The following is a 27,530-nucleotide window of genomic DNA, read 5'->3' on the forward strand; positions in this document are numbered from 1 at the left end:
TTTAGAGTAAATTTTTGTTTTAGATAAATATTGAAATATATTTTGAATTAGTTAAATTTCAGAATAAAGAGAGACAGAGCTATTTTTATCACTTTCATCAAATTTAGGAGTACATATACACTAAATTTATTGTTAATTAATAAGAAAACTCCAGACGATTCCATTCTGAGCTGAAGAAGCTTCTGATAGGTTAGTAGAGTCCATGTGAGTAAATTGGTGGCACAGCTGTGGATGCATATAAGGCAAAACACAGAGCCTGTTTCTTTGAAATGGGAAAATCAAGAGATGTCAACCAAAACACCAGGAAAAGAACTGTGGAGCTCCATAAATGTGGCTCAAGTTTGAATACAATTTGGTGCCATTTGCAATTAAGAAATACAGATAGTTTCTCTCTTTACTCTTAAAGTTAACAAACATGTTTTTTATATTTATCAATCTAAAAAAATAAACATTTAGTCTGATTTGATGTTACAATTAAAAAAGTGTTTTTATCTGAAGAGTAAATATCTGGTTTCAACTGTATATTTGATGATTGTCAGCACAAAGAGGGAGAGAGAGGAGAACGAGGACAGAACAGATGAACAAGAGCAGGTGAGACAGACATGTTAGTCAAATGGTTGTTTACCAAAAGTATCACCTCATGTACTCATGTATCTCGTACCTAGTGTTTCTTTTTAGGTTTGTTATTTTTCAAATTCTGTATTTATTACATTCTGCAGGCTTGTTTGCACAACAAGGCTAAATAATTATATAAACTTTTCTCAATCTAAATAGTGGACTTTGGTAGAATTAAAAAATAAGTGTAGTGCAGGTCTATGATGATTTTTAGTGCTATCATCTAGTTCTGATTCTGGTTCTGTCTTGGTTAAGTCCTCAGTAGTCCTGATTTTGAACTGTTGTAGTCCTGTTTTAATTCTGGATCAGTTCTGGGTCTGGTTAAATTGGGGTTTAGGCCTTGTGTCTTGATACAGCCCTGACCTTGTTCTGCCTTGCTGCTTAATTAAAAAACTAGTTTAAGGTGTCCTGCACATGTGATATATATTTTTCCCTATATGAAGTCATTCTTTTTTGAACAGAGCCTATTAATCTTTTAGTCATTTCTACACCCCCCCCCCCCCCCCCCCCAAAAAAAAAAAAAAAAAATCCCACATGCATACTACTCTTTGGGCTAAGCCCCGGGTGTTTCAAATGTCTGGCTCCGCCTCTGCCAAGCACACTTCCTTCCTCTTCGAGTTATTATTAGGCATGAAGTCAGTACATCTGGGACTGCTGTGGTTTTCCAATCCATATACAGCACTCTTAATATTTCCTATAAAGTCTTGAGGGAATAATTTGTGGTGTTCTAATGCCAAACCACAGCTCACCAAGGCCACTTTTAGAGAGAAAGAGAAATTCTCAGTTTTACAACTTTTATTTATCACAAGGAAAGGCATTTTCAAAGTACTTTATATTGCATAGACTGACAGTGGGGCCCATGTAGGATCCATACCGATTTTGTCTTTATGGGCCCACAAAAGGTAATCCTGTGGGCAACATATATGGGCTCCACCACAGAGAACCCATTATACTAAAGGGATCCCCAAAAAACAACTGCTCCACTCCCTTTGTGGGAGTTGGGGAATGGTATAAATGTGGACTGTATACTATACTACTACTGTAGACTGTTCACATATTTATAATACAGAAATGCCATAGACATCTTATTATTATATTTCAAGAGAAGATGTGAAAGTTTTCAGGCCAGATTCCATTTTCTATGACAGACTGAGCTTTTTGAGGATTTTATGGTGTTTTTTAAATTGTTTTTTATATTTTTTTATTTCAGTGAGTTGATCCATAGTAGTTTAGAGATTTGGTAATAAGTAAATAATTCTTTAGTCTGGAAGAACACACGTATTCCTTGGGTGTTTCAGGAAAGCCATAATTAAAATCCACTAAATTAAATGAGTGATGAAACCTGAAAATGGGTGTAGTTGAAAATAACTACTCGACTAACAAAGCAGCATTACCTGACGAAGACCCCACTCAACCCATAGATGGGATTGTTCACCTGATACTGATGTAAGCTTTATAAAAAAAAGAAAATCTGAAGCATGATTTCAAACATGGTTCCTGAGAGGAGTCTAACAAATTATGATCCTTTCTGCCATTCCACTTCAAGAAACTGAATTTTGCTGCTCTCTAGTGTTTCAGCATGAGAGCCAGATATATTCTTTTGACAGCTCAAAAATTGCCTTCATGATCAAACTGCTGCAGTGAAGCATTTTAAGGTGAGGTGAAGCAGTATTAAATTCTAACCTGACTCTGTTTTTCTAAGAATTCATTAATAAACTCAGAGTGTTTGACAAAGGCTCAAATCTGTGCACAGCAGCTCAAAGGTAAACGGAGAGAGGCAGGCTTTTCTGTAGACTTTTGGATATAGCTGATGCATGTTGGCTAAAGCAACACAAACACATTATTTTTCAGTCTGAAATGAAGTAATATAACTAATACTGGGAAACTCAAGAAGTTTCTTTTATATGGATTTCAGAGTTTAATTTCCAACTGTCTGTCAGTTTTTTAAACCCAGATTTCACCTTTAACAGAGACATCAATCAATAATCAGTCAATCAATATTTAATTTGTATAGCACATTTAAAAAGGACAAAGTGCTTCACACAAGGTAGCAAAGCAGATTACAACAAAGGCAACAAAAACAGTTAAAAACAATTAAAAACAGTTATAGTTACAGTTACATAGCACAACTGCAGACCAGGGCCCTATTTCAGGAAGCCGGTTTAGAAAACTCAGAGTGAAAAACGATACTCAGGGTTGAGTAACCCCAAACTGTCCAACTCGGAATATTCGGTTTCAGAAAGGCTGATAACAATTAGTTCAGTCAACGCGGAGTTGCTTTAACCCCAAATTAAGCGCGCGCACGAGGATACATAAAGCCCTGATTAGTGGAGCACAGATTAAGCGAGTCACCATGGAGACGGAGGGAAAGAAGGCGCGGTCAATGCATTTTACAGCGCTTGAGGCCGAAATTCTGATGGCAGCATATGCCGATAACATGCAAATTCTGCGGAAAAAAAGTAACACAGCCTCAGCTGCAAAAGAAAGGGAGCATGCATGGCAAAACATAGCCGACAGAGTCAATGCGTGAGTGTTAATTTAAACATTGATCTAGGGATTTCCACCCATTTAACACGTTATTTTATTTTATTTTATTTTTTATTTTATACATTTGATTTTGTGATGTGATGTGAGCGCAGGTGCAACCCAACAGGCCCCAAACGTTCCTGGCAGCAAGTAAAAATGAAATATAAAAATATAGTCCAAACAGGTAAGGTGTAATTGTATTATGAGCCATAGTGCTTGGTCTGTTTGTCCGATGTAAATTAATTGCAGTTAGAGGCTACATTAATTTCCCCTCTGTAAGCACTTATTGAAATTATCTGAGCACATTACAAGTACATATTTGCTTACTCTGTATGCTCAAATGTGACCCGTTATAGCCAACAGAAAAAAAGCGGAGGCCCGAAAAACAGGTGGGGGTCCTCCACCACCACCACTCACAGAGGCTGAGCAGTTGGCTTCCACATTTGTGATAATGTTGGCAGCATCACATATGATCTTCACAGTGCAGAGAACACAAATTAGCATCCATTACTATAATGAAATAATTTGTTAGTTTGAAATGCTACAGGGAACTATGTACCTGTACATTAATGCTGTGGAAAGACTTCCTGTTCACATAGTCTCCTTCATTTACTGAAGGAGCAATGATTGGAATGTGAGTGCCATCTATACAGCCAATCACGCCTGGGAACCGTGAGAATAAATGTAAAATTTAAGTAGTAGTTCAAGTATCACCACATCATGAATTAAGTTTCGTTCATCCTGATACCTGCAATTTTGTGGCATCCCTCTTTGATAAATCTTGTGGGTCTATGACCGGGGAACACCACAAACGAGTACAGGAGACGTTTCAGTGCAACTGTAACATTCCTGACTGCCCGACAGACGGTAGCCTTGGAAACGTGCTCAGCGTCACCAATATTATACAGAAAGCTCCCGTTTGCAAAAAACCGAAGTGCAATACAAATAATATGTACAGAACTGAGAGGATGTCCGCGATGTGTCACATGAGCAATATTAGGCCTGAGGATGTTATTCAAATGAATTATAGATTGTGCTGAAAAACGGTAACGTTCACACAGAAAATCATCAGGAAATGATAAAATGTCCGAACGCGCTCTAATCACTCTCTCCCGGCGGAGAGCTCTGCAGAGAATTTGGGCTTCAACATCTACTGGCTCTTCAAGGAAGGAGCACGCCATGTCTGACACTTCCTACAGTCAGGTTTCTGACAAAGAGGCGGAGAAGGTCAGGGTTAGTTGAAGTAAACCTGCTAGGGGGCAGGTTAGCTTCACGGAGTGTGTCGTCATAGTAACTCACTCAGAATTAATCTAAACTCGCTTTGTGAAACCGAAAACCCAGAGTTTTCGTTAACTCAGGGTATACTTACTCAGAGTTTGCACTAAACCGGCTTCCTGAAATAGGGCCCAGGTGGAAGTCTAATTTGCTTCAAAAGGTGAGTTTTTAAGTGTGATTTAAACGATTGAATGGAATCTGACATGCGAACATCGATAGGAAGATTGTTCCAGAGTTTGGGTGCTGCAATTGCAAAAGCTTGGTCCCCTCTGGTCTTTCGTCAGGGCCTTTGTTGCACTAAGAGCAGTTGGTTAGAGGATCTGAGTGCTCTCTTGGGGTTATACACGCCAAGAAGGTCTGTTAGGTAACTGGGCACCAGGTTATTTAAAAATTTAAAAGTATACAGAAAGATTTTAAAAACGATACGGTATTTAACAGGGAGCCAGTGTAGATTGGCTACAACTGGGGTGATGTGATCATGCCTTCTGGTGCCAGTTAAGAGGTGTGTTGAGGCATTTTTGAACTAATTGCAAACGCTGGAGGAGACAGAATTGGAGGCCCATGTACAGAGAATTGCAATATATCTTAGAATCTTACAAACCAAATCATGAAATAAGGAGGGGTGAGGCAGGGACAGAGGCTTTATTCTTTGCTGCCAAAAACAAAACAAAAATAATGTTAGGAAATACATTTAGAGGGACCTATAAGTATATTTTTGATTAAGTGGCTCCTTATTGCTAATAATTGTGAAGTTAGTGATGTATTAATACATCACAGAAAGTATTTTACATACGGGTAAAAGAAAAAAAATTACAATCATTTTTGGTGTTGAATAATTACAGTAAAAACCAAAATAATCCAGAGCACAGGGAAACAAAAGAAACAAGAAAATATTATTAATTATGTCATTAGCACATCTGGATCAAGAGTCATCACTATTAATAAGTTACTGTAACATGTATATGTTTCATTAATATCTGACCAATAACTCAGGAAGAGTAGCGATTCTTGTGACAATGGAAAAGTGCCCATAAAATGATAGAAATGACCTTAAACACAATGCTGCTCAATTTCATACAGGTTAGTTATGACATCTGTGTGAAGAAGTTGGAGAGAGAACTCAAAAAGGTCAGTCAAATTTAAAATTGTCTTTGATGTAACTGTATTCAGGAGTGCTGGATGCATACTTAGGACTTCATAAAGATTTTAAAACATTACCGTGGATAAAAAGTCTGCTAGAGAGATGGTTTTCCATGTCTGGGAAGTCTGTTGACTGTGCTGTACAGAGCAGCTGGATCCTCTGCATCTTCTGGAGTTGTGGTCTGGATTCTGCTGAACAGATATCACAAAAAGCTCAAAACAGACTGAATTAAGTTGTTTTATTTCTGTAAACACACGAGAAGCCACTGACCTAGGGGAAGTACTAGCACTTCTGAAAGTGACAGCGGAGTAGACGACCCTCTCGTCTTCTTCCTTGTGTTTTTTGGCCTGGGCTGGTCTGATGTTGGCTTGGACCGTATTTGCCTTGTGTTTGACAAAGCGGAGAGCAGTATAGACGACTTCGCCATCTGCAGATTGCAGCTGTAGACATAAGAAATGTACAATTCATAAAAGATTAAAATCAGTGCTTTAACTTTGACTACAAAGAAGAGTAGAGAGAACTTTTTTTTTTTTTGTCTTTTTTTTGTTGGAACCTACAGAGTGCTGCAGTCACTTTAATGCTAGAATGTGTTTTTGTTTCTTTTGTACCAACATAGTTCACCTCCTCTCTCCTCTCACCTGTTCAATAGTGTCCGGTCTCTCTCCAGGCTCAGGCTGTTGTTGCTTGGGGGATCTCTTTTTTCTGGTCAGGATAATTCATTTTTAATGGTTAGTTCAAAGTGCTAAGTGCACTGATATTACAAACTCAACTACACAATAAATGACACTTAGCATCTGCTCACATGATCCATAGGATGACAGAGACGAGTAGGAGAGCCAGGAGAATAGCAGAGACTCCTGATATAACTGTTGGTTTCCATGCTCCTAACAAAGAAAAGTGGTCAAATCATTTAGAGTTAAGGGTGTGACCCCAATTTTAGACATCACCACTGTAAGTCAATGGCTTTATAAAACTTAATCTCACTTAATTACTTAAACTTAAGCAAACCAAAAATCCCCAGTCTGATTAAAAATAGAAAGCTGCATGAGACAACTACATGTGTCGCTTATGACTCACATACACAAACAGAGAACAGTATAGTTTCCCCCAAACAGAAATAATTTAACAAGAGCAGTGCCCTTTGAATGGAAGGCACACCAGGTCCAGATGGTGAGTTATAACTTTCAGTGTTTAATCAACATTTCTGGTTTCACTTACTTGATGCAGTCAGCTGTAAGGTGGAGTAATGATGTCCTCTGTTGTTCTGGGCCACACAGGAATAACTCCCACTGTGTTCAGGTGTGATGTCAGTGATGGTGAAGTTCTGTCCTGATGCTTTTGGTGAGTCTTCATCCTCCTTGTACCAGGTGTAATTAGCTGCTGGGTTAGCATCACTGCTACAGGTCAGAGTGACTGAACTGCCCTCCACTATATCAGCAGAGGGACTCACTGACACAGAGGGAAGCTTTGGGGCATCTGGAGGAAAAAACATTTGTAACTGTGTATTTGAACTTTTATATAGCACAGTTTAACAGCATAGTCTGAGCTACTAAATGATACATCCTTTACATCATCCAGTGCAGCTGCTCATTGATCTGTAGCAGCTGACTGTTAATGTTAACAAACGCTGAGTAATCAGCTTAAAGAAACAACCAGTTTTACTCACATTTCACATCAACGGAAAGTTTTTTAGGTGTTGATGCTCCCAGCCTGTTCTCAGCTGTACAGTAATACTCTCCAGAGTCGGCGGACTGGACGGAGTTGAAGGAGAGCTGTGAATCTGTACTGAGAGGTGTTCGATTGTTTGCCTTGTACCAGGTGTAACCAGCTGCTGGGTTAGCATCACTGCTACAGGTCAGAGTCACTGAAATGTTCTCCTTGATTTCACCAGACGGACTCAGTGACACAGAGGGAGGCTTTGGAGCATCTGGAGGAGAAAACAAAGGGAAATAAATACATGGTATTATTTCCTTCAAAGGCTGAAAACTTGACCAAATCAAAAACCTCAATGTTTGAATTTTTGACCACATCAAACAAGTCTGTAAGTGTCGAGTTCTGGAGTTCAACATCCTCAGACACAATATAAGCTGATCAAATGACAGTTTATTATTGTTAACTCCACAACTGTCTGTTCTTTCAGTAAAATGAGCATGTTTGCTGTTATTAACATTCACACCAGCAGAATATGAAGGTGTGACACTCTGTCCAGTCTCAAAAGGTTCATTTCATTGAGAATTTTTCTGGAACTTTGTGTTTTTCTGCCAATGCTTGGATGTTGTTATTCTCATCTAAGTCATTGTCACTATCATCTATTTTCTCACACTCGTCAATACACCCTGAACAGCTTTTAAACCTCTCGCAGGGCTAGATCATCTATCCATACATTTTTAACCACTTTTCAAGCTTGGCATAAAACGTTCTTACAGTATCATCAGTTTAAAATGTAAACTTTCTCAGTAATGAAGAGAAGTTGAGCAATATGCATGTTTTTAAAACCTCATGCAGCCTTGAATTTCCTTTAAGAGTTATTATTATTAAATCACCAGCAGAATCACTGCCGTGCTCTCCTCTGTCTGACCTGTGATAAATGTCACTGCAGACTGTAATCATGAAATAGACAGAGGAGAAGAAAGATGATATTATACATATTTTCACTTACTATAGCCTATACATAGTTTCACTCACATTTCACATCAATAGTGATGGCTTTAAGTTTTGACCCCAGCTTGTTCACAGCTCTACAGTAATACTGTCCAGAGTCAGAGGACTGGATGGAGCTGAAGATGAGCTGTGGGTTTTTGCTGAGTGGTTGGCTGTTCTTCTTGTACCAGACATACGTAGCTGCTGGGTTAGCATCACTGCTACAGATCAGAGTCACTGCAGTGCCCTCTGTGATTTCACCAGACGGACTCACTGACACAGAGGGAGGCTTTGGAGCATCTGCAGGAAACACAGGGAGACAAAAGCATGTTATTAGTTCCTTCAAAGGTTGAATTATTGATCAAATCAAACAACTCAATGAATCTAATGCTACAGGAGCTTCTCAGTGAGGAGATCTGGATGGTGCTAGCAGAGATGTGTTCTCAGCCACATCATGACTTCATCAGCCAATCGATTTAATGTTTACACTATATTTACATAACCCTATTACCTAAAGCGTCAGTGGGGACACTGATTTGATAATCTCATAATCTTATGTTATGTTTCAAAATAGAGCATAGAGAAAAGATCAAATGTCTGAGGAAAAAGTATCATTTTAAGAAAAGAATAATGGTAAAAAAAAAATTAGCTTGGTTGGGTACAAAAAATCTTATCTGTAAATTGTGGAACAACTTCAGAAAAATGTTCCTCAATGTAAAATTGTGAAGACTTTCAATACATGATCATCTGCAGTACATGATATCATCAAAAGATTCTGGAAATCTTGAGATGGGGCCCAAAATCTATATTGGATAGCATCGGAAACAAGCAAGTGATCGAGTAAAACGGTAAACTTGTTCACCTACATTTGACATCAATGGAGGTATATTCAGATTTCTTCCTCCCCACTTTGTTCTGAGCTCTACAGTAATACTCTCCAGAGTCAGAGGGCTGGATGGAGCTGAAGGAGAGCTGCTGTTCATTACTGAGAGGTTTTTGTCCATTCTTCTTGTACCAGGAGTATTGAGCTGCTGGATTAGCATCACTGCTACAGGTCAGAGTCAATGATCCGCCCTCCCTGAATTCATTAGAAGGGCTCACCATCACTGACACAAACTTTGGAGCATCTGGAAAAGAAAATATATTTATACAATCATTTAGTATTTTGGGAAAATGATAAAATATTGACATAATGTAACATCGGAAAGTCTAGTATTTCAATCTCAAATTAATCTTCATGTTAAAAAATATTTAAAAGGACAGAAAAAAAACATCTCACTATGAAAGACAGAAGTGTGATGGGTGAAATATATGAAATTATTCCCACTCACATTTCACATTAATAGAAACATATTCAGATGTCCTACTTCCCACTGTATTAGCAGCTATACAGTAATACTGTCCAGAGTCAGAGGGCTGGATGGAGCTGAAGAAGAGCTGCCGTTCTTTACTGAGAGGTGTTCTTCCATTTATCTTGTACCAGACATACGTAGCTGCTGGGTTAGCTTCACTGCTACAGGTCAGAGTGACTGAAGTGCCCTCTTTGATTTCACCAGAGGGACGCACTGACACAGAGGGAGGCTTTGGAGCATCTGGAGGAGATATCAAGATTTATTAAAATTAACAAGATAACCAAATATCAGTGTGTGTGTGTGTGTTTACCGATGTGAGTTGTAGGGATATGTAGTACTGTGTGAAGACTCCTTCAAATTTAAATTCTACTCTCCAGCCAAAAATCCATATCATTTTAACAGTCTCTCTCTATATTTCCGTTTCTATAAAAGAAAATATATTTTTTTATGACTTGTGGTGCATACCTGAGTGCAGCACCATTTTAGAATATGGAGTCTTGTTTTTTTTTTTTTTTAAAGAATGAATCTATTGCAGTTAAATTCTATTTTTTCTGTTATTCACACCCAGTGATATAGTTATAGTTGTTGTTCCTGTGTTATGTGTAGATCACTGATGACAGATTTCAAAACAAGTAGTAAGTAGTAAGTAGAAATAATGGTTTCTTTTTTGTGTTCTTGGTGAATGTTTTGTTGTCTGTCAGGAAAAGTTAGAACAACACAGACATTTGTTGATAAGATCCCTCCTACAGATTAAACAGTGCCAGATTATTAGGCACAGTGTGAGTGAATGAGAAATATAGAAGAAACAAAAGGACTAAGGACATTTGAAAGGTAGTGAATGCATTTAAGAAAACCTATTACTGAAGCAGATTCACTCACATTTCACATCAATAAAGATGGATTCAGATGTCCTCTTCCCCAGGTCATTCTCAGCAGTACAGTAATACTGTCCAGAGTCAGAGGGCTGGATGGAGCTGAAGGAGAGCCACGACTCCTTACTCAGAGGTGTTTGACCATCCTCCTTGTACCAGGTGTAACTAGCTGCTGGGTTAGCATCACTGCTACAGGTCAGAGTCACTGAACTGCCCTCCACTATCTCAGCAGAGGGACTCACTGACACAGAGGGAAGCTTTGGATCATCTGGAGGAGATGAAAATCTTTAAATTGTGATTTTTTTCCCCCTAATATTGAAGATTTTATTTCACATGTTACATGACATTTCATAGTGACACTGTGGAGTAAACTCACACACTGCAGCAGAGCGGTAACCCTCATGTCCTTTAACAGCACAGGAATAGCTGCTGTCATCACCTCCAACAGAGACTCGCAGAGATGTTTCTTCCTCTATTTTCTGTCCATTTTTGTACCAAACATATGATGGAGGATCAATTACATCACAGCTGCTGTGACACTGCAGCTCTGTGTGGGCTGATGATTTTCTTCTCTTCACCTGCAGGTCTGAATATGGAAGGAAAGAACAAATCGTCTTCATTTTAACTAAACCATCAAAGTGAATGAACACGGAAAAACAAACCTTCAGAGCAGGTTGAATGTAAGCAACATGGCTAAAAGCAAGTGACTGAAAGACAAACGCAATATTTATTTTCAATGAAAATCTTACCTGTGACAGTCAAAGTGACTCCAGGTGAGCCAGTATAACTTCCACCATACTGGTTTGTCATGAATCTGAACTTGTACTCAGCTGAGTCACTCTCTCTCAGGTCTGTGATCCTCAGAGTGCAGTCCTTCTCATGAAACTGGTGCTCAACCCGCCCTGTGTAGTCTGGGTCTGTTCTCAAATCCACTGGCCCATAATACTCATTTCTAATAAACCAAAATCTTTCCTGAACCATGATTCCACGGTTCCTATTGTTTAGGTAACTGTAGCTGCAGCCTATGTCCACTGTTGATCCTTTTAATGCGCAGATGTGAGTGGAAGTGTAAGTCACTGACCAACCAGTCTGACCCAGTACCGCTGTAACACAGAGCACATCAGACACTACAGACACAATCACAGTGACATTAATAATGGAAACACTTGTATAAGGTTTCTTTATTCTAAGAAAACATGGAAACCAAAAAAGATGTGTTACTATGAAAGTAGAGCTCTCTCTTTTTCATCACACTGTCACACTTTATGTTCATGAGTTGGGATTTCTTCATGTATTAAGCTATAGTGAACAAAGAGACTGCAAGCCTGCAGGAGGAGATAAATAGGACTTTGTAACCTAAACGCTGTTTTTGTGAGTCCCAGATGTTCATCTTTTACTTCTCTTCTCTCTAATGAGTCTGATGATGAGTTTTACATAAAACAGAAGTGCTTCATGCTCCTGTTGCTGTATTCGTAGGTCTCTAACGGCTCATTTACAAGTAGCTAAATACAGAATGGAAAGTTATGAAAATTAATTTATGAGGTTTGGTTCCCTTTTTTAGTACAGACACTCATCACTGAATCCTTCAGATAAACTACTATCAGACCCACAGAAAGTTATATCAAACAGTCCTATGTCTACATGTCTATGTATTTATAAAGCTAATGAGAGATGCTGAATATGTGAAAATCTTTATCTGTGGAGACCAGTTCATTGGCACAATAATATCCCTCTTTAATGAACACGATAATTTTAAACATCATATTTGTAAACTTTTAAAGTAAATGTAACTCGCTTAGCCTTTGTTGTAAAATTTAGGTATTCAGTACCTGACACAGTGAGAAGCAGTCCAACAAATCCACTCACTGCTGCTGCAGTTACACTCATGGCTGCTCCTCTCATCTTTCTCTGCTACTTCAAAGAAAATTACATCAGTAAAAAATTGAGTTATTGCATTTTACTGTAAAAAAATCGATCAAATAACTACATTAAAACATGAACCTCGACTTACCATAGAGAAAGGTGCTGTCTTTTAACGGTAATGTTTTTCAGTGATCAGTTCAGTAAGTAGAAGACAGAAGTCAAGCTGTTAAACTAATCACACTTCCTTCCTCTTCCCATTAATAATCAGTATGATGCCAGTAAACCCGGGACGCTCTGGTTTCTGTGCACATGTAGCCCCTTAATATTTTCTATTAAGTCTTAAAGGGCTATTTTACTGCGTTCTAATTCCAAACCTCAGCTCAACACAACCAAAGACATTTATAGAGAGACGAAGAACTAGTTTTACAACTTTTATTTATGTAACACGAGATCTCAACAAATTCAGTTTTACCTTCTTGGACCTGGGGTCCGTTCTTCGTACCTCGCTAAGTAGGTTAGCTGGATTTGATTGTTGACGATTTCGCGTGATCTTGGATCGTTCGGTTCCCCGAAGCTCATCCGGGACTTGCTGCCATAGCAACAGAGCCGTAAGCGTAAACCTGCTCGGGAGCAGGTTTACTTTATGTAAACAAGATTAGATCGCGGCCACTCAGGTATGTCCGCTTCATTTATACGAAAGCAACAGCGATATTTTACCACTGTTGTACCATAAATAAATATTATCAATGTAACTAAAGACAATGCAGCACTTGATCCTTTTATTGATGTCACACAGATACATACAGGTCATTTCCTAAAAAAGGGAAATGTACTATTAACATTCTATTACATGTATGTGATTATTACAGATGTAATTCATATTTCAGAGTAGTAATTGCAAATTACTTCGTGTAATCAAGATGAGAGACCACAGCTATAAAAGCGAAGGTGGATTTGGGAAGCCTGTCGCAGCCATGTCCTGTCCGTATACGCGAGCAGCCCATTGCGGAAGGTGCAAGATTGATAAGGAGAGTTTTCAGAATTCAGCGTATATTGCGGGATAGACAGGATCCTTTAGCTCAGCGCGACTGTGCTCATTGAGAGATATCGATTTTCCCGTGAGGATATTATTCACTTAACCAACTTGTTGACGAGGGGGTGCAGGACCACCACCTGTCTTTTTTTGCTCTGCCCTTTTCTTGGTTGCTGTTATAAACAAACAAACAGATTATTTCAGGGTCTCTTTCCAAGAGACGAAAAGCAATATAAGTGATAAATATTACCATTCTGTAGAATATTCTTATATTTCACTTTTACTTGTTCCCATGTTCTAGTGGGTCCTGTTGTGGCTCTAATGTGAAAGGGGATATAATATAACATATTATAATATTATGTAATATAATATTGGATAATATAGTGTGATATGATAAATTTACCCTACCGCCTACTGGTGTTGGCCAGAGGGGCCGATGGCGCGATATGGCAGCCTGGCTTCTGTCAGTCTGCCCCAGGGCAGCTGTGGCTACAACCGTAGCTGCCTCCACCAGTGTGTGAATGTGAGAGTGACTGAATAGTGGCATTGTCATGTGCTTTGGGTGTCTTGAAAAGCGCTATATAGATCCACTCCATTATTATTGTTATTATTAAATTACTTACGAGTTTAATTTGTCAGCAACTTTCTGCCAGCCCTCTCTCCTTGCTTTTGCAGCCTTTGCAGTGTTCCCTTGCGTTTTAATTAGACTCTGAAACTCCTAAAACCCCTCACTCAAGAGTTCTTGCTCTGCTGCCGAAAAATACCGAGCGCGCTCCTTCGACATTTTCGCCGACCAATCAAAGGGTTGCCGATCAATGTTTCTACTATCGATGCGTAGCCCCTTTTACGACACCCAGTGATGTCACATTACTGCGTCCAGCTGTACTAATCGTCAACGGAAGGTGTGTTCGGAGAACCGGATTAGCGAGCTCACGGTTGGCGCGATGGTTTGATCTTGGATGTGTCATTTGATCTTGGATGTAGTAAGCGAGGTACGAAGAACGGGCCCCTGGGGTCCGTTCTTCGTACCTCGCTAAGTAAGTTAGCTGGATTTGATTGTTGACGATTTCGCGTGATCTTGGATCGTTCGGTTCTCCAAAGCTCATCCGGGACTTGCTGTCATAGCAACAGATCCGTAAGCGTAAACCTGCTCGGGAGCAGGCTTACTTTATGTAAACAAGATTAGATCGCGGCCACGCAGGTATGTCCGCTTCATTTATACGAAAGCAACAGCGATATTTTACCACTGTTTTACCACAAATAAATATTATCAATGCAGTATTTGATTCTTTTAATGATTTCATACAGATACATACAGGTCATTTTCTAAAAAAAGGGAAATGTACTATTAATCATTCTAGTTCATGTATTTGATTATTTCAGATGTAATTCATATTTTAGAGTTGTAATAGTAAATTACTTCGTGTAATCAAGATGAGAGACCACGGCTATAAAAGCGAAGGTGGATTTGGGAAGCCTGTCGCAGCCATGTCCTGTCCGTTTACGCGAGCAGCCCATTGCGGAAGGTGCAAGATTGATAAGGAGAGTTTTCAGAATTCAGCGTATATTGCGGGATAGACAGGATCCTTTAGCTCAGCGTGACAGTGTGCTCATAGAGAGATATCGATTTTCCCATGAGGGTATTATTTACTTAACCAACTTGTTGACGAGGGGGTGCAGGACCACCACCTGTCTTTTTTTGCTCTGCCCTTTTCTTGGTTGCAGTTATAAACAAACAAACAGATTATTCCAGGGTCTCTTTTCAAGAGACTAAAAGCAATATAAGTGATAAATATTACCATTCTGTAGAATATTCTTATATTCCACTTTTACTTGTTCCCATGTTCTAGTGGGTCCTGTTGTGTCTCTAATGTGAAAGAGGATATAATGTAATATAATATAATATAGTGTAATATAATAAATTTACCCTACCGCCTACTGGTGTTGGCCAGAGGGGCCGATGGCGCGATATGGCAGCCTGGCTTCTGTCAGTCTGCCGCAGGGCAGCTGTGGCTACAACCGTAGCTGCTTGCACCAGTGTGTGAATGTGAGAGTGAATGAATAGTGGCATTGCAAAGCGCTTTGGGTGCCTTGAAAAGCGCTATATAAATCCAATCCATTATTATTATTATTATTAAATTACTTACGAGTTTAATTTGTCAGCAACTTTCTGCCAGCCCTCGCTCCTTGCTTTTGCAGCCTTTGCAGTGTTCCCTTGCGTTTTAATTAAACTCTGAAACTCCTGAAATCCCTCACTCAAGAGTTCTTGCTCTGCTGCCGAAAAATACTGAGCGCGCTCCTTCGACATTTTCGCCGACCAATCAAAGGGTTGCCGATCAATGTTTCTACTATCGATGCGTAGCCCCTGTTAAGCCACCCAGTGATCTCACATTACTTCATCCAGCTATACTAATCGTCAACAACAGGTGTGTTCGGAGAACCGGAATAGCGAGCTCAAAGTTGGCGCGATGTTTTGATCTTGGATGTGTCATTTGATCTCGGATGTAGTAAGCGAGGTACGAAGAACGGACCCCTGGAGTCCACATATGTGGACATCACATTTTGGGACGTCTAGACCAAAATACTTAATTTTTCTCTACAAGGGCCTGATATCCACTTACAAGGACATTATACTGCCACTGTTCTATCAAAATTTGAAACAAATGTCATATGTGGATCTCATTTTTCTCAAAAACAAAAGTTAGGTAAAAAAACAAACAAACTGTTAATTCTTTGTTTTTACATTTCTTTTGTTTTTACATTCACCCCCAGTCAACCCAGCAAAGAAAAATTAAAAATGCATGCCATGAAAGAGTTCGGGTCTTAGGAGGTTAAGGTAATTCATATTGGGAAACCTAAATGTACAACAACATACAAACTAGGTGGAGTGAGAGCTATCGCTTATCGATTGAATGGAATCAAAGTATTGATCTGAGTGGGTCAGATCAGCTCCAAACGAAAGGGTTAAGGAAGGAAATCGAGAAGCAGTTCTTGTGGAAGTGGCAGTGCGGTCATGGGAGTGTTACCTAAATGTTGCAACGCAGCCAGTTAAAGAATGTTAGCTACCGCTCACCGCTGGTCTGCAGGCTTTATTTAAATGGAAAACTTCCACAACAGGCAAAAAAAAAAAGCTTTTTGCTAAAAAAAAAAAAGATTTAGAGCAGAAGTTTTTTGCACTGCATTTTAAAATGAAAACATATTGCATTTATTTACAATTAAAGACACAGAGCAGAAAGTGTGTTACTGTTTTACATCCACAGACACACAAGAAAAGAAGCAGGCAACATGAAGTCAAGTTATGGCAATTTTATTTGTGTATTTCAGTACATGTATTTAGATTAGAGTTTTAAAAAAACAAACAAACGTCCCAAGAAGAAGGATGGGGTGAAAGAAAGGTGGAGAGAGGGGGAAGGAGGAAGAAACTATTGATGTCCTCAAACTTGATGCTGCTGGGTCAGTTCTTTCTCAGCAGTCTGCTCCAGAATCCCCTCCTGTCCTCGGCTTTCTTTTCTTTTGCCTTCAGTTCGTTTAAGGTTTTGTTGAGCTGCTCCTCGGCATCTTTAAATTTTTCTTTCAGCTGCTGTTTGGCCAGTTTCACTTTCTGTTTGAGGAGCTCTTTAGCTTCCTTTTTGTGCTTTCGTATTTCTTTGAGTGCGTCTTTGCAGTCTTTCTTGGTCACCGTCATTTCTTTCTTGAATACCTTCACCTCAATTTTCTCTTCTGCAAGTTCTTCTTGCACTTTCATCAGTTCCTTCTTCATGTTTTGAGTGTAACTCTTTGTATCTTCCATTTCTTTCTTTGCTTCCTGTATTTTAATTTTCTCTTCCTCCAACACTTTTTGCGCTTCCAACAATTCTTTCTTCAAATTTTCAATCTCATTTTCTGCCTCATGTTTACGTTTTTTCTCCTCTTCAAGTTGTTGCTTTACATGCAGTAATTCCTTACTTAGTGTTTCAGCTTCAGCCGTTACATTTACAGCTTCTTGTGTTGCCAACTGCATTTTCCTTTTTTCCTCTTCAAAAGCTTCCTGCACCTCCTGTAATTCCTGCATCACATTTCCTGCCTCCTTCTTTGCAGTTTGATATTTATTTTTGGCTTCTTGTGCTGTGGTTTTCTCTTCCTCCAATGCTTTTTGAGCTTCCAACAGTTCTTTCTTTATGTTTTCATTCTCCTTTTCTGCCTGTTGTTTTCCCATTTTCTCTCCTTTAAGTTTGAGACCCACATGCAGTAATTCCTGCAATACTACTTCAGTTTCAAACTTTGAATTTTTAGCTTCTCCTCTTGATTTTTCTGCCTCTTCTTTTAATTTGACATTTTCAGCCTGTATCATTTGAAATTCGTCTTGCAGGTTAATCAGCTGTACTGTATTGTGAGGTGAAGCACTCGCCGATCCTCTTCTCGTTCTCCCTCGATTCATTTTGGCCTTTTAAACAAAGGAGCCAACGTTTTGTAGAGGAGTGAAGTGAAGTTTTCGATGTTTTCTTCGTCAACTGTCGTTTGTCCTGCACAGAGATGCTGTCTCTAGCTGTGTCTGGATACAATGAAACATGCTGTAACTAAGTGCTTGTGTTGCACAGTTCTACTGAACATTCCATTCCATGCATGCTCCGCCCACATGGTCAGGAATGTCAGGTGCTGCATCTCCAAATGCTGCTCCCGTTGCCTAGCAATAACAGCTGTTTACTTTTTGGGGTCTGGTTCATTGTTTAATAAAGAAAACATGTCCAAGTATTGGGTGCTGAGGCTCAGCGCATATTCTAGCCTGCTGTGTGGGTGGGCAGCTAGAAATCACTGGTGGGCAACATGAGTGAGGAGAAAACTGGAGCAGCCAAGCAGGGAGCTGCAGGTTGCTGGTTTGAGTCTCTGTTCAGATGCTGGTGTCTCCTCTCTCTGAGCTTTTAGTAAAGTCCCACACCCAGCTGCTCAAGCCAGGCAATTTTGTAAAAAAACAGTTCAATGAGCTGTCATCAGAAACAAATGCCGTGGCAACCACTGTGAAGAAAACACTGCAGGCTCTCTGACTGACTTTACAGCCAAAAACAGGGGCCCCAAAAGGTGGAGAAAAGTGCTGACGATTCTAAGGGCCCATGACTGACAGAGGCCCGAGAAAACAGAACAGTCAATACTTTTTTTTTAAAAGAATATTTCCAACTAGTTACAATAACATTATATTTGCTTCACAAAGTACTTATAATTGTGTATATTTCCTAGCATTAGGTTTTTGGGGGGCAATGATGAATAAAATCCAAATTTGCCTCTGATCCCGCCTCCCCACTCCTTATGATTTGGTTTGGTCCAGGTGGATGCAATCAGGTGATGGTGATGAGTGAGATATCACTGATTTTCTTTCCGATGTGATACCAAGTAAAATTCAGGCTGTTACTGATCCAATACTGATACTTTGTACAAAAAGTATTTACCTTCAGAATGAATACAAGACAACTCTGAGTTGGATTATTTTTTTTCTACACGTACATACATAAATACATGCATACATAGCAAGTAAGGGAGGAAGAGAAAGACCAAAGGCAGACGTGTACCTGAAGGACAGAGGGCCATGACAGAACAGGTCAAAATCCACTGATGTAAGAAGCTGAGAGTCAGAGGAGAGAGAGGAAACAAAGACAGAAAAGGATTCATTCAAATAGGAGCTAAATGAGGTTCTAAAATGTACTGAATCATGTGATATTTTTAGTTTTTTGCGCCATTTAGGTTGCTATTTTTACCATTTTCTTCTTGGAGCAACTGTAACCCACATAATTTCCTTAGGGTTAATAAAGTATTCTGATTCTGATTGTTTCAGGATGACCTGCCATTATCCAATGACACATCTGCTTACCTGTATCTGTTGCTCGTTTCTCCTCCTCTTCTTTTCTCTTTTTTCTAAACTGAGGACCTGATGGATTTGAACTTTTCTTGTCCATCTTACATTGGTTTTAATTTTGCACTCCAGTATGAACAGCCATCCCTCAACCCAAGGATCAGCACAACATAACCTAACAGACCTACACCTTAGTTCACAGATTCACTTTGTCTAAGGTTTATTTCTGAGATTTCGCACAACCCAGGATTCAAATCATGAATAAATAATGGGCTTGGATTTACAACATTATAAATGAAATGTGCTCTATATGGAAGCAGCCGGCCCCCCTCCCCTTTCGAAGGGTTGTGTGTGAGACTTTAAATAATCAAACTTTAAATTTTAAATTGTTATTGAGCCCTTTACCCCGAGTCCTAAAGTGTATATTTATTTTCTTACTCTTCTTATATATATTGTTTGTTTACTTGCACTGCTGTAACTGGAGCCTCGTTGTCTCGTCTCTCCATATACTGGACTGTAGCGGAGATGACAATAAAGTTTACTTTGACTTCAGCAGCGAGCAGGCGCACCGAGGGCTCTCGCGCTCACTTTTCGTGTATAGAATTTTGAAAAAGAACATCGGTGCAGATTATAAGTCTGTATCATGATGTCTGGTGTTTTTGTGTTTGTTGGTTTCTTTTTATTCTGTTTTATTTTGCGAGTTATTAGACGCTGCTCCAGACAGCCCTCTCCTCCCTGTTCCGCAAGCAGCAAGCTCACCTCGCAAACGGAGGGCGCCCTTACTCCCAGCAAGTGGGCGATAGAAAACCAATCGGTGCCTGTACCATTCCCAATATGCGCTGGCTGACGTCGGGGCAGCATGAGTACGAGCATTTTTTTTTTTTTTTTGCCGATGCCCGTGATGCCGCCCCCCACCACGATGTCGCCCCAGGGCGATACGGGCGACACCGCCCATGTCGCCCGTATCTAAAACCGCTACTGGTTGCGAGTATCATCATCATCATCATCATCATCATTTATTTATATAGCACTTTAAAAACACACCTGGTAGACCGAAGTGCTATACAATACTAATATGCACACAGTAATAAAACCAGACATAGCAATAAAATAAAAAATAAAAAAACGTGTGTGAGAGAGAGACCGCATGTGTGTGTGTGTGTGTGTGTGTGTGTGTGTGTGTGTGTGTGTGTGTGTGTGGTGTTGGGGGGCCTTGCATACACGTAAGCTTACACACAGTCAGTGTACACTACTTCTACTACTACTACTAATAATATTAGTAATTAAAGCAGAAAATGTAAAAAAAAAAGAAGAAAAAAGTTAGAAATGATTACAAGACTCATTTTATTCAGTCAGAGTTAAAACCTGCATAATAGTATTAATCAATAGAGTTAGGTGTCAGTGCACAAACTGTGTGTGTATGAGAGAGAGAAATGTCTTTATAGCCTTCATTTTTAAATAATGCTACGAGTAGACTTGGTGTCCAGTTTAGAGGTATTTTAGCCTGCCTTGAAGTTACAGTTTGCAGGCGTTACAGTTATTATCATGTAATATTTTAAAACATATTTAAAACTGTGCTTTACTAAAATGCAGGATCTATCATTGATAGGTAACCAGAGAAATAACACTAGTGAAATTAACAGTCCATATATCCTCTGGTATGTCATGTGTGCTTTTGCATGTGGTAGAAATAATCATAGTGGGCCACCAGGGCATATTTTGGTCCCAGTCCAGCCCTGGTCACTGTATAGTAGGAATAAATTATTTCATTATTTACAAACACCTGCTGGCAGCAAAAGGAAACTACTATTTGATTAGCAAAAAAATACTCAACTCTTTAGATTATATGTCATTTATTTTTCTTTTTTCTTTGTCAAGTAGAAACTTTTATAAGCATGTTAGCTACTGTTTATAGAGCCACTATATGTTTTTAGCTTGCACACAAATGCTTGTGTCTACTAATGCTATGTGCACAAACATTTCAGATGCACATTGTTGCTATAAAATGGCATCCTTTGGCCTCACATCTAACTTTAACAGTAGAAGACAAAAAGCATGCAATAAACTGCTAAACCTTGCATTCACTGACAGATCTGGATTAATCTACATTAATCTAAGAACTAATTGAAAAATCTATAGCCATGTTTAGATGTGCTTCACAGTCAGAAGAATTTGTGCTTTAAACCTTAAATCAGGGGACTTTTCTAAATGCATCAAGCATTTGAACAGACTAAATCATAGGCAGATTCATCCAGAAATAGTAAAAGAAAAAGTTGTGATTTTCGATGGAAACAAACGCCCTTTATCATCACCTTTCTACTAGAGATGGACCGATCCGATATTACGTATCGGTATCGGTCCGATACTGACCTAAATTACTGGATCGGATATCGGAGAAAAATAAAAAATGTAATCCGATCCATTAAATATCACGAAAGCACCTCACAAAACTTGCAACACGCCGTAACTCGCCTCAGAACGTTAGCACTTGGAGCAGTATGCATCACGTGATAGAGCGGCTGTGGCATGCGGGACCTGTCGGTGGTCTGGATAGCATGTGGAGCTTCGCTAGCAACCTGGCATTTCATCTCCGACAAAGTTATCCCCGAGAGAAGTAAAGCAAGTGTGTAAGTCCATCTCTGAATGTAAAGCATTCCTGCGTTAAGCTTAACAAGCGACTGCCTCTCGCTCTCCGGCTGCTACTTCAATCGTGAAACTGCTTAATGATCAGCTGATCGGCTTTTCTGTCGCGAGTCCGTGTCTCTAGTTTGCTTTTGGCCCACTTTGCACCAGAAAGAGGAAACCAGCGGCTGAACAACAGCAGCACGTTTAAGCTTGATAAGCTGTTGTTAGAATTTATTTAATATTACTTTCTACTCGAGGATCTTTTTCTACGTAGCTGACTGGTAACTGTGCAGGGGCGGATCTAGCAAAGTTTAGCCAGGGGGGCCGATAGGGCATGAACAGGGAAAAGGGGGCACAAAGACATACTTTTCTTTCTTATTCTCATTTAAAATGTCGAGCTTTTAATAAATAATTATTTGACAACCAAAGTTTTAATTTGATGTAAAATGAATAAAGTCAATTACTGTATATAGTGACTATTAAGTCTAATATATACACCCTAGTAAGCTATAGTACTTTTTCCTTTGGGAAGGTACCATCTGTGCAGTCTGCAATTTTGTTGAAGAAAGATGTTGAATCTATTTAATATTTCTTGAAAAATAATTGATTTCTGTGCATTTTTTTCACACTTCATCAAATTAAGGTTGATTACGTCGATTAAGCATCATGAGGTGGAGCGTGAGGGGTGGTTCCCTATTTTTTATTTTTTAATTTTTGTTGTTGCTGGGAGTTGGAACCCTATTAGTTAGGTTTCTTAATATTTACGCTAAGTACTCTTTAAAATACCAGAATAGTGAGGATGGTGTAGGTTTAAGTTTATTAGATTGATCAGTATTGCTGAACTATGAAATATTTTTTTTGTATACAGGTATAACAGAATAGCTTTAGTGTAGTTGTTGTTTTAAACTTGAGTATGAACTTGCAGACTTGCAAAATGCAGCAAGATATTTTAAAAAACAGTTTTGTTGATTAAAAAACACTATATCGGATTCATATCGGTATCGGCAGATATCCAAATTTATGATATCGGTATCGGTATCGGACATAAAAAAGTGGTATCGTGCCATCTCTACTTTCTACATGCCACTGATTTTGGTTTGTCTCCTCTCTCTTTTGGGACTTTTGTATCATTTTTCTTCTCCCATATTAATTGTGTGTATGCTGGTGTCTTTAATGAAGCTACAAGCCCAGCAGTACATACTTCTCTCTCCTTTAGGAGGTAACACATGCATGCAGAATAAGGATAATTTTACCCCAAACATCAGGAAAGGTGTTTCCATGCACACCAATCACATTAATAAACAGTATAAGCCACCTGTTTTGATCAGAAAGAAATTGTGATGTGAACGAGCTTGATTGGGTTAGAATCATCCAATTGGCATGAAGCATTTTTATTTCGGTCACATTCTTAATTGATTTACTTGTGTCCATGTAAACATGGCTTGCGATACATACAAAATGATCCTCAAATATATAGAAACATAATCATTGATTGTTCATGATAATATAATGTTCATCACTGATTAATGACGAACGTGTACAATCTGTAAGCTGCAGACAGTTATATCATAGTATTCTGCATTTAGAGTTGACAGGATAAGATAAAGATAGTTTTGCAGAAATACAATTTGTACCCCATGAGGTGGCCTTGGCTGCTACACCAATGTTCTCTGATTCTATGAAAAATAAAATATTATTATTATCATTGTCATTTTTGTGTGCTCCAAAACACAAACGCAGCACAATATACCAGAAATATCTATAATGTATGGAAATTGAGGGGGTGGTCAGCACATCACAGAGATGTGGGTTTTAAGGTTCTGGTTACTCAAGCAGAAACAATGATTGGTATGATTATCCAGGAAGTTGGTGATTGATGTTGCTCAACTCCAAATTAATTTGTTGTGATATCTGCAGGCAGACGGGTAGAAGAGACACAAGAAAAAAAAAAGTGTCAGTCAGATTTTAAAATTGTCTTTAAAATTATGATGTAAGCGTATTTCTGGACAAACTTACCAGTAAAAATATAATACAAAAACCATTTATTAGATCACTACCCAATGTAAGGTTTACGCCACAGCTGCCTAATCAATAATAATATATGTTTTAGTTAGTTTTTGGCAGATTTCTGCATGATTTGTTTCTTTTTGTTTTTATGATAGATGGTCTAATAAATGTGTTAAGCACTGTGCATGCGTGCATTATATTCACACTTATCTCTTTTTAAAAAGATATTAAAACATTACCATGGAAAAATTAGCTTACGACTTGGCTTTCCAAGTCGGGTTTGTATCGTACAGAGGAGCTGGATCTGCTGCTGCTTCTTGGTTTCTGTAGGTATGATATTGATGTAATATGTATGTTGACCAGTGATCAAAAAAAGACAAACATTATTTAAAAAAACAACAAAAAAAATCTACTTTTAGTCAGATAGATGTTGTGTGAGAAGGAACTCACCCTGCTGTGGTACTTGCACTCCTAAATGTGAGCATCTCTGCTTCTTCCTCCTTTTCCTTCCTGTGACTTTTGGTCAGAGATGGTCTAATTTGGGTGTGAACATGATCTGCCTGATGTTGGGAAAAGTGGACACTAGCATAGACAATGTCATTACCATGGAAAAATGGTAATGTTGGCCATAGCTGCAGACATTAGAAACATAACTATTTTACACGCATGGATTATATACAGAGAGAACTTAAGGTAAGTACAACTTATAAGGAAATTTTACTATTTTGATTTTTCTGAAGCAGAGAGACATATTGCACATTACAGTTATTGTTGGTTTATTTCCTGTTCATGTTAGCGTACCTGGGTCGTTGACCCAGTGTTTTGGTTTTTATGTGTTTTGGAGCCTTGTTTTACGTCCTGTGTATCTTTTATTTGCTAGTTTAGTTTGCTTATATTCTTGAGCTTATTCAGTATTTATGGTTTTGGTTGTCTGAGTGAGTAACTGGGCCTGTTTATATTTTGATCTCGTCCTCTCTCCTTTGTGTTTCCTCGCTCCCTCTCTCCTCTGCCCTTCCTCCACTCCTTTGTCAGGCTCATGTCAGTCTACGTCTCATGGTTTCCTGTTTTATTGTGACAGTCTTCCGTCCCATGTTCAGTGTGAATAGTTTAGCTTTGTCCATCTCTTTGTGTCTAATTTGTGTTCCCCATATGTTTTGCCTCCCCTCGCCATTCCATGTGTATGTAAACCCTCTGTTTCTCTAGCCAGGCTACCTGTTTAGTTCATGTGTTTTCCAGTGCGTTTGGTTATCCTGGACTAAATGTAAGAGAAAACGCATTTAAAATGAAACACAAAGAAGAGCATGGTTTGCTGTGAGATTGAAAAGTAATAAACAGTTACTGCCCAATCAGTTATTACTTTAAGACAAGCTGGAAAGTAGAGATTGCAGCAGTCACTTTGAAAGTGTTTTCTTTTTTTTCATTCATTCATTTATTTGTTCATTTCCAGGCACAACAAATACCTATATTGAACATAAAATGCACAAAACAAAAAACAAAAATTGCCTGAAAAAGGAGTGGGACGAAGAAAACTTATTAAATCCCACCCCTATACTCACTCATCAACAAAAAAACAAAAAAACAAAACAAAACAATATACTTCCCGCAGCTACGCCCATTATTGCATACAGTCCCATCAACAGCCCCGGGCGCATACAAGCATCTAAACTGCAGCTCGCAAGCAACAATTAGAGCCTTCATAACTGAATACAGAATATATAAATTATAAATTACATTACCACAGGTAACAGGCAGTAATAACTACAAGTAACAAACACACACATACACACATACATATACATACATATATATCTACACACACATGTACATATATGTACATACATACGCACAGTCTTTTTTTTTTTTTTTTTTTTAATCCATACCAGCAATGGTAAGAGGACAGACATTACAGAGCACACTAAAAAACCATCATTGAGTATACTGTGACCAGACCAACTGTTTGTAGAGAAATTTAAATCTATGAATATTTTTGCATTGTTTCAGTTGTAAACTCAGACTGTTCCAGATTTTCACACCACATACAGACACACAAAAACCTTTACGGGTTGTTCGAGTTCTGGGTAATTTGAATTCTCCAAATCCTCTAACATTATAAACCTTTTCTCGAATTTCAAATCTAGTTTGTAAATTTGCCGGTAAAAGTTTAGTAAAAGCTTTATACAAAATTATGGATGTATTGTAATTAACCAGATCCTGGAATTTAAGTAACTTTGCCTGAAGAAAGAATTTGTGAGTATGATCTAGATAACCAGCCTTGTGAATTATACGCAGTGCTCGTTTCTGTACTGTGACTAATGGATTAGTTGTATTTTTATATGTGTTTCCCCACACTTCCACACAATATGTATGTATTCTTACTTAGAGTCTCACCTCTTCACTGTTATCTGGTGTCTCTACAGGCTCAGGAATCTGCTGCTTGGAGGCTCTGTCATGTTCATTCATTAAAATCCATTTTAAAAGACAAACAAAAGAACAAAACTCAAAGTTAAGATGAACAAATTTTAGACCACAGAATAATTGACACTAAAGATGCACTCACATGAACCACAGGATGAGAGATGAGTACGAGAGCCAGAAGAATAATGAGGAGACTAGCAGGAACCATAAGAGATGCCATTGTCCATGTTCCTAAAAAAAAGTGATCAAATGCAATTATTAAACCTATTAGAAGTCATTCATTAGCTGATCCCACGTCCTCATTTTAGGTTTGACAGTGTTTTTTTAGTAGATAAAGACGAATAACTTAAACATGAATTGAACTGTGGTTTGGGCCTTGGCGATGGCTCCTGGGCCTGGCAGATCCACGTGTACTAATGAGAAGTAAAGTGAAAGAAGTAAAAGAATTGAAAAAAGGGAGGGAGTGTGGGGCACGAAAACGAGAATGAACAGCTTGTAGAACTGGGGGCTCAAATATGTATAAATAAGAACTGGAAGTGGTGTGTTTGGGGGCGTGGAAATTCAGAATTTATCTCCAACTAGTGTGTTATATATAAATATCAGCAGGATAAATCCATTACAGCATCTGTATTCCACTATTCATAGAACTTAATCTAAGCTAATTTTAATTACTGAGGATAAACCATTGACTGCTGTGGAAGCTCTTAGATATAATTCCCATTTTAAAATCATAAACAGAGCATTTCATGAGACAGCTACATGCATTTTATTACACTGAGACAATCAACATCAACATCTTCTCACCCCACACAGGAATTTAACAAGAACTGGCCATTATTAGAAAAACACAACCAGGTGATGGATGTGGTATGAGCTTAATCAACATGGCTGGTCTAACTTACCTGCTACAGCCTTCAGCTTTAAGGTGGAGTTGTGACGTCCTCTGGTGTTCTGCACTTCACAAAAATAACTCCCACTGTGCTCAGATCTGAAGTCAGTGATGGTGAAGCTCTGTCCGGATGCTTTAGGTGAGTCTTCATCCTCCTTATACCAGGTGTAATTAGCTGTGGGTTAGCATCACTGCTACAGGTCAGAGTCACTGAACTGCCCTCCACTATCTCAGCAGAGGGACTCACTGACACAGAGGGAAGCTTTGGAGCATCTGGGAAAGAAAACACAAGGAGGTATTAGCATGTTATTAATTTGTTTAATGCCATAGCAGCTGCTCAGTGAATTTGAATGATTTTAGTACAGCAGTCACTGTCCTCATCCATATTATGACTTCATGTTCCAGTGGCATCACAATTCATCTTTTAGAAAAGGAAAAAAAGGAATTTTAAAACTT

The 27,530-nt window shown here is 38.8% G+C and overlaps 1 protein-coding gene across 1 annotated transcript; it reads right to left on the reverse strand.

Moving 5' to 3' along the window:
* Nucleotides 1-5,651: 5,651 nt before the first annotated feature.
* LOC146630005 (cell adhesion molecule CEACAM5-like) lies at nucleotides 5,652-12,323 on the reverse strand. Its single transcript, XM_085355399.1, has 13 exons — nucleotides 12,251-12,323; nucleotides 11,171-11,524; nucleotides 10,798-11,007; nucleotides 10,429-10,689; nucleotides 9,529-9,789; nucleotides 9,064-9,324; nucleotides 8,243-8,497; nucleotides 7,224-7,484; nucleotides 6,776-7,033; nucleotides 6,360-6,441; nucleotides 6,196-6,259; nucleotides 5,828-5,997; nucleotides 5,652-5,745 (listed from the first exon to the last, which is right to left on the reverse strand). Exons 1-13 carry the CDS (start codon nucleotides 12,321-12,323, stop codon nucleotides 5,652-5,654), a joined length of 2,604 nt encoding a protein of 867 aa, XP_085211525.1.
* Nucleotides 12,324-27,530: the final 15,207 nt, after the last annotated feature.

This window comes from Diplotaxodon limnothrissa, linkage group LG6 (assembly GCF_057381915.1).
Source record: "Diplotaxodon limnothrissa isolate DT_005_m linkage group LG6, D_limnothrissa_male_GT1.1, whole genome shotgun sequence".
Classification (NCBI taxonomy): domain Eukaryota; kingdom Metazoa; phylum Chordata; class Actinopteri; order Cichliformes; family Cichlidae; genus Diplotaxodon; species Diplotaxodon limnothrissa.

What these genes read in the sequence shown, in the direction of transcription:
- LOC146630005 (XM_085355399.1), bottom strand. Translation starts at nt 12,323, where the DNA reads ATGAGAGGAGCAGCCATGAGTGTAACTGCAGCAGCAGTGAGTGGATTT. An exon ending in AGTCACTTTGACTGTCACAG is followed by an intron (nt 11,008 to 11,170) that starts GTAAGATTTTCA and finishes TTCCATATTCAG; the next exon opens with ACCTGCAGGTGAAGAGAAGA. An exon ending in AGTGCTAGTACTTCCCCTAG is followed by an intron (nt 5,746 to 5,827) that starts GTCAGTGGCTTC and finishes TCTGTTCAGCAG; the next exon opens with AATCCAGACCACAACTCCAG.